At 53.6% G+C, this 6,164-nt stretch overlaps 1 protein-coding gene across 1 annotated transcript; it reads left to right on the plus strand.

Moving 5' to 3' along the window:
• The first annotated feature begins 457 nt into the window (after positions 1–457).
• On the plus strand, positions 458–4,869 carry BHLHE41 (basic helix-loop-helix family member e41). The gene is made up of 5 exons (XM_063309062.1): positions 458–940; positions 1,307–1,370; positions 1,611–1,718; positions 2,892–3,003; positions 3,810–4,869. Exons 1-5 carry the CDS (start codon positions 876–878, stop codon positions 4,865–4,867), a joined length of 1,407 nt encoding a protein of 468 aa, XP_063165132.1. The 5' UTR covers positions 458–875; the 3' UTR covers positions 4,868–4,869.
• Positions 4,870–6,164: the final 1,295 nt, after the last annotated feature.

Genomic DNA, 6,164 nt, shown 5'->3' on the forward strand with positions numbered 1-6,164 from the left:
CTCGGCGCAGCGGTGCACTGCCTCACTTGGTCCAGCGGGGCTTGGCAGAAGGAGGGAGCCCTTAACCGCAGGAAGAGTCCCGCCGACTCCAAAGGGATTTCTTTCCGAGTAAAGCTTCCCATTCGTGGGGTTTGCCCGGGCCCTGCGCCCTTTCCCTCCGATCCTGGGCAGGTGCCCAGCAGCCCCGGGGAGACAACTCGCCCGCCCGCCCGCGATCTCATCCTCCCGGGCTCCTCCGGCTTCCCCAGGCGAAGCTGCCGAGGACCGCAGCCCCAAGGGCGGGCGGAGGTCTCGACGGAGTCGGGCAGAGCTCCGAAAAGTCCGCTGGCTCGACGGGCCCTCCTTGCTCGCTCCTAGATTGCCCTGAAGCCCCGGCCGCTGCTGGAAGGGGTGCTGCCTTCCGCGGCCGCCCGGGAAACCCTTCCCTTCCCCTGCGCCTGTCTCGGGGGGAGGAGGAGAAGGAGGAGGAGGGTGACCTCCTGGCCAAGTTGTCGCCGTCCCCCTCCGCCCGTTCCGGTCGCCTTGGCCAGCTGTCCCCGCCTCCCGGCGTCCCTCCTCCCGTCCCGCGCCCTGCCCTCCTCCCCAGCCCCGAGTTTGCACGGTACGTTCCGCACGTGAGCCGGGTGCTGGGCTGGGTGGCGACGCGTGTGCCCTGCGGCCGAGCGCCTGAGCAGCGAGGGCCAGCGACCCGCCCCGCGTGCGAGCTTCAGAGAGCGCGGCGAGAGAAAGGCGACCTTCCAGCTTGCACCCCCACCCCAAACGCTCAAAAGGAGGGGTGGGAAGCAAGGAAGCTCGGGCTGCATGTGCCCCTGGCTCGCTCGGCCACCGTCCGGGGCTCCCGAAGCTACAGCTTAGGCAGTCAGCTCTGGCCCAACATGGATGAAGAGATCCCGCGGCTGCAAGAAAGGCCGTTTTTGGAGCAGCTTCGGGACATCAGAGGGTAAGGCCACTGACTGGCCAAGCGTGATGATGATGATGATGATGATGATGATGATGATGATGATGATGATGATTCTGAGTGACCGCCAGCATTGCAAAGCCTGGACAGGTCGCTTTTTCAAAAAAACAAAGCTGGCCCGCCAGTGTGTGTGTGTGCGTGCGTGTGTGTGCGTGCGTGCACGGGCGCGCTTTCCGGCTCCGCGGCGAGGGATTTATCTGCGCATCTTTGGCTGGGCGTCCTTGGGAAGCGCACGTGTCCTGCTCCTCCTGACAACGCGTGTAGGTTGTGCTCATGCAAAGCAGACGCGGGAGATGTATCCTTCGCCGAAGACGGAGCCCTCTTTCCGCTTTTTCCTTTCTTCTGCAGGCTGGATTATTCTTCCTTGCAAATGTGCAGGTCCAGGAGAAGCATGAAGCGGGACGAGAGCAAGGTGAGACCACGTTTCTGAGGCTTTTCCTCACCTGCACGCAGCAGCCCTTCTCTGCCCCGCGGGTGACTTCTTTTGTGTTATAAAAACGGGATCAGGTCTGGGTTTTTGCTTTCAATAATTTTCCCCCATAAACAACTTTGCAAAAACCTGCTTTGGACTGTGCAAAACTTGGCAACAGGGAAGAACCGAGGGGTCAGCCTTTTCAAATGTTCCCTTTTCCTTCTGCGCTTTCCTAATTAGGAAACCTACAAGCTGCCCCACCGGCTGATCGAGAAGAAGAGGCGAGACCGGATCAACGAGTGCATCGCTCAGTTGAAGGACTTGCTACCCGAGCATCTGAAACTGACCGTGAGTTCTGCCCGTCTGTCTGTGTCCAAATCCCAATCGATATATTTGCCTTGGGTTTTTTATTGCTTGCAACACCACCCGGTGGTAAAAGGTCTTAGAGAATCTTTCACAGCCAGTGGAGCACACTGAAACCCTTAGGTGGGAGCAAGTTTCTTTGAATGTTATGAAACTTACTTGGGAGCAGAAGTGGCTGCTGCTACTACAGCAATCTTTTGCACTTTTTAGTAAGCCTAAAAATATTGGGGTTGTCAATGAAGTGGCATCTCATGCCTATCTCTGATTATTGAGAAACAAATTCCCTGGAGCCACATGGGACTTTTTTTTTTTTTTTGGTGCTTTTGAATCAGTGTTGAGGCCTGACGACTGTCTGGACAAGTCCTGCGGTTTTCTTGGCAACATTTTCAGAAGCAATTTGCCATTTCCTCCTTCCTAGGGCTGAGAAAGAGTGACTGGCCCAAGGTTGACCAGTTGGCTTTGTGCCTAAGGTGGGACTAGAACTCAGGGTCTCTGGGTTTGTAGCCTGGTGCCTTAACCGCTGCACCAAACTGGCTCCCGTGGGGCTTATTCCTGAGTAAATGGGCATGAAGTGAATGTGAATTTATTTATTTATTTATTTATCAAAGTTTGCCACCGCCCATCTCCCCCAAAAGAGGGACTCTGGGCAGTTTACAATAAAGCTAAAAAAGATTAAAATACAATAAAAACAAGATATATTACATAAAGTATAAATGTAAGTATAAAGGATAAAACAGCATCCAAGATGGCAATTAAAAGTTCTGATTCAGATTCATAAATCCATGGGAACAACTTTAAGGCATGAGCCACCCCCAGGCATTAACACTGTGTTGGCTTGAAAGTGATTTTTCTACAGGGGTTCATGTCCTAGGATTCTAAGGCACCCAATATTTTTATCCATTTTTCCCAAGCCTGAAGCCTTCCCAAGAATGTAACGGGTGCTTTTTATCCCAAACGACTTTTGTAGACATGCAAGGGAAGCTCCCCTACTTCACATCATCCCATCTTTATGAAGTTTAAAATTGGGTGCAATTTCACAAGCCGTGGCAGAGTGGGACAGGATTCCCTTCAACGTGCTTGTAATGAACTTGGGGAAAGCGGGTAGAAGGTTCCATGCGAGTGTGAACAATCCCACAAATCTCTCTTTTTCCTTTGCAGACATTAGGGCATCTGGAGAAAGCGGTAGTTTTGGAATTAACTTTGAAACACCTGAAAACTTTAACTGCCTTAACAGAACAGCAGCATCAGACAATAATTGCTCTACAGAACGGTAAGGAAAAAAACATAGCTCAGAAAGAATGTGAGAGGTGGTAGTTCCAAATGGAACAAAGCCACAAGGGGAAAAAAAAGAAAGGAAACGAAGGAGTGTTGCTCAGCAGTTGTTCCTGTCTAGGTTTACTTGAAAGTAAATCCCATTTCCTTGAGGGTTCTCTCCCTCCCTCCCTCTCTCTCTCCCTCTCCCTCTCTTTTGCCTTCAAGTCAGTCTTGACTTGACAAGTCCCTGCAGTTTTCTTGGCAGCATTTCCAGAAGTGGTTTGCCATTGCCTGCTTCTTCCTAGGGCTGAGAGGGGGGGACTGGCCCAAGGTCACCTTCATGCCAAAGGCAAGACTACAAACTCACAGTCCCCGGCTTCTGGTCCAGTGCCTTTAACCATTGCACCTAAACTTATGCTGGAGTAACTTAATTACGGATAAGAGCTTTAATGAGTTACCTGTTTGAATACCTGTCGCCCCATGAGGACCTGTTCTAGACCAGCTGCTGGGAACGTTGAACCAGAACCTTGCTTCTTTTCCTATTTTCTTGTTAAATATAAAATCTAGATCAGTGTTTCCCAACCTTGACAACCTGAAGATGCATGGACCTCAAGGCACAACTTCATCTGGCTGGGGAATTCTGGGAGTTGAAGTCCACACATCTTCAAGTTGCCAAGGTTGAGGAACGCTGATCTAGAGATCTGATGAACGCGGCAGCCCAACGGCGTCATTCTTGGTCTGGGGGCAGTAGAGGCAGGGATCTCAATGGTGGTGAGAGATCATTCCTGGCATTTTCGTCCCTCCCGCTTGCTCTTACTGCAGGAGAAAGATCTTTGAAGTCTCCCCCGCAGTCGGACCTGGATGCTTTTCACTCCGGCTTCCAAGCCTGCACCAAAGAAGTCTTGTACTACCTCTCCCGCTGTGAAAGCTGGGCTGCGCGGGAGCAGCGCTGCGTCCAGCTGGTCAGCCACCTGCACTCGGTTTGCGCCCGATTCCTCCCCAGCTCTCCGCTCTTGATCCCAAAGCTCCGCGGGGGCAAAGGAACATACCCTCCCCACTCGGCTTCGCCCGGGGGGCAGCGCCAGCACCCCGGCGGGGGCCTGAAGCAGGAGAGCCAGCCAAACTGCGTTCCTGTCATCCGGAGGACGCAGAACTGGAACGGCCACCCTAACGCCCCCCTGCCCTCCAGCGGCACGGAGCTGGCCGGCGAGAACGACACGGACACGGACAGCGGCTACGGGGGGGAGTGCGAGAGGAGCCAGGGCGGCTTGGTCGTCAAGCAGGAGCCCTCTGGGGACGGGGATGAAGCCCCCGCGGGGGCCAAGAGGCGGAGGCTGGAAAGCAGCAGTCCCTCGGGGGTGCTGAGCCCCGAGCAGGCGGCCGGACCTCTGGGGAGACCGGATGCAGCCCTGCTCAACTCCCTGATGGCTTTGGGAGTGGGGGCCGGCGGGGTTCCGGTGGGGCCTCTCTTCGGCCAGCCCCCCGCTGCTCCCTTCTGCTTGCCTTTCTACTTCATTTCCCCTTCTGCAGCGGCTGCCTACGTGCAGCCCTTCCTCGACAAGATCGGCCTGGAGAAATCGCTCTATCCTGCCGGAGCGGCGGGCGCCCCCATCCCCGTGATCTATCCAGGGATTTCCGTCCAGCCGGCTGCTGCCTTTCACTCTCATGCCGCCGCCGCCGCCGCGGCAGCAACAATGTTGACCCCCGCGGCCGAGAAAGGCAGCTCGGTTTCGGCAGCCGCCCGCTTTCCTGCAGAGCTAGCCTCGCCTCCTCAGCCCCCTCCCCGCCTCTTCCCCTGCAAGGCAGCTGGGCCGAACGCAGACGCGGATCGCCTCTCCCCAAAGCCCCGTTCGCAGCCCAGCCGCGAGAAGCATTTATAACGGGGACGCTCTTCGGTCCGGTCCAGCGTCTGATCCCCGGAAAGTCCCCATTGGCGCCCTCCCCCTGCCGAGGGAAACGTTTGGGGCTTGCCTCTATTTAGGAGAAGGAAAACGAATGGCTACCGTCTCCGTCTCCGTCGCAAACGTCGTTTGGGAAGCAACCTCGGGAATCTTCTCCTGTCCTGTTTCCCTCCCCCTTCCCTATATTTAAAAGAAAGTGAGTTTTGTAACGCGGTTGCTTTGCCCTGAAACAAACGAATGAGAAAAGACTGTTCGATAGCAGTGAAGCTGATTCTTGTTTTCAAGAAATACATATTGAAATGGGGGGGGGGGTCTAGATTCTTGAAATGAGAAGGCAAGGGGGGGGGGCATAAGACGTGGTTTTAGGCACTTTAGATACGAATAGAGTCAGAAAAATGATTTGTCTATAGCCGTGTTTCTCAAACCGGCAGCTTGAAGATGTGTGGACTTCAGTTCCCAGAATTGGCTGGCTGGGGAATTCTGGGAGTTGACGTTCACACACCTTAGAGTTGCCAAGGTTGAGAAACACTGATCTATAGGTTAGCCTGGAATGGCACTGAGACAAGGCCAAGAGCATTGTAAAACTCTGGTCATATTCTCCCTAACTAAATGGGCTGTGCGTACAGTTTCCAAGTCAACTGGATCCAGAGGAGGCTAAACTTAAAACACCACTTGCTTTGCTTTGATTCCCTAAACTCACAGTCCTGTATCTAGCAGCTGGAGCATAAGTTCCATTGAACTGAATGAGGCTTGCTGCTGGAGAGCTAATGAGTAGGAGGGCGTGTAAGGCAATAGTACCAGGAACTCCTCGCTGGGAGCGAGTTTTGTTAAAGTCATTTCAACTTTTGAGCAAAGGAGGTCTGAATGGCTTTGTCGTGCATCTTTTATTTAGGAGAAATCCTGGTGGGATCCCAGAGTAGACATGCTGAGTAAGAAGGATTCCCTGGGAAGTCCGATCTGTTGAGAATCCAAGGAGCTGGCCTGGCTCCCCCGGCAATTTGTGACATATTGTTAGAAATAGTTGCACCATGTTCATTCCATTGTTCTGGATTCCGTGGTGTGTTTTGTTGTGCGTGGTGAAGAATGGCAGATCTGCAGCAGGTGGATTAACTGTCTATATATGGTTGAGCTCAAGCCCATCAAATCCAAATGCACCTGAACTGCACTGAAATCAGGGGAAATGACATTCAGTCCTGATGTGGGTCTGATCCAAATTGTTGATCTGAAGCTTCAACATAATTTCTTGCACTGGACTATAAGGCACTTTGAGGACAGC

This window comes from Candoia aspera, chromosome 7, assembly GCF_035149785.1.
Source record: "Candoia aspera isolate rCanAsp1 chromosome 7, rCanAsp1.hap2, whole genome shotgun sequence".
NCBI lineage: Eukaryota > Metazoa > Chordata > Lepidosauria > Squamata > Boidae > Candoia > Candoia aspera.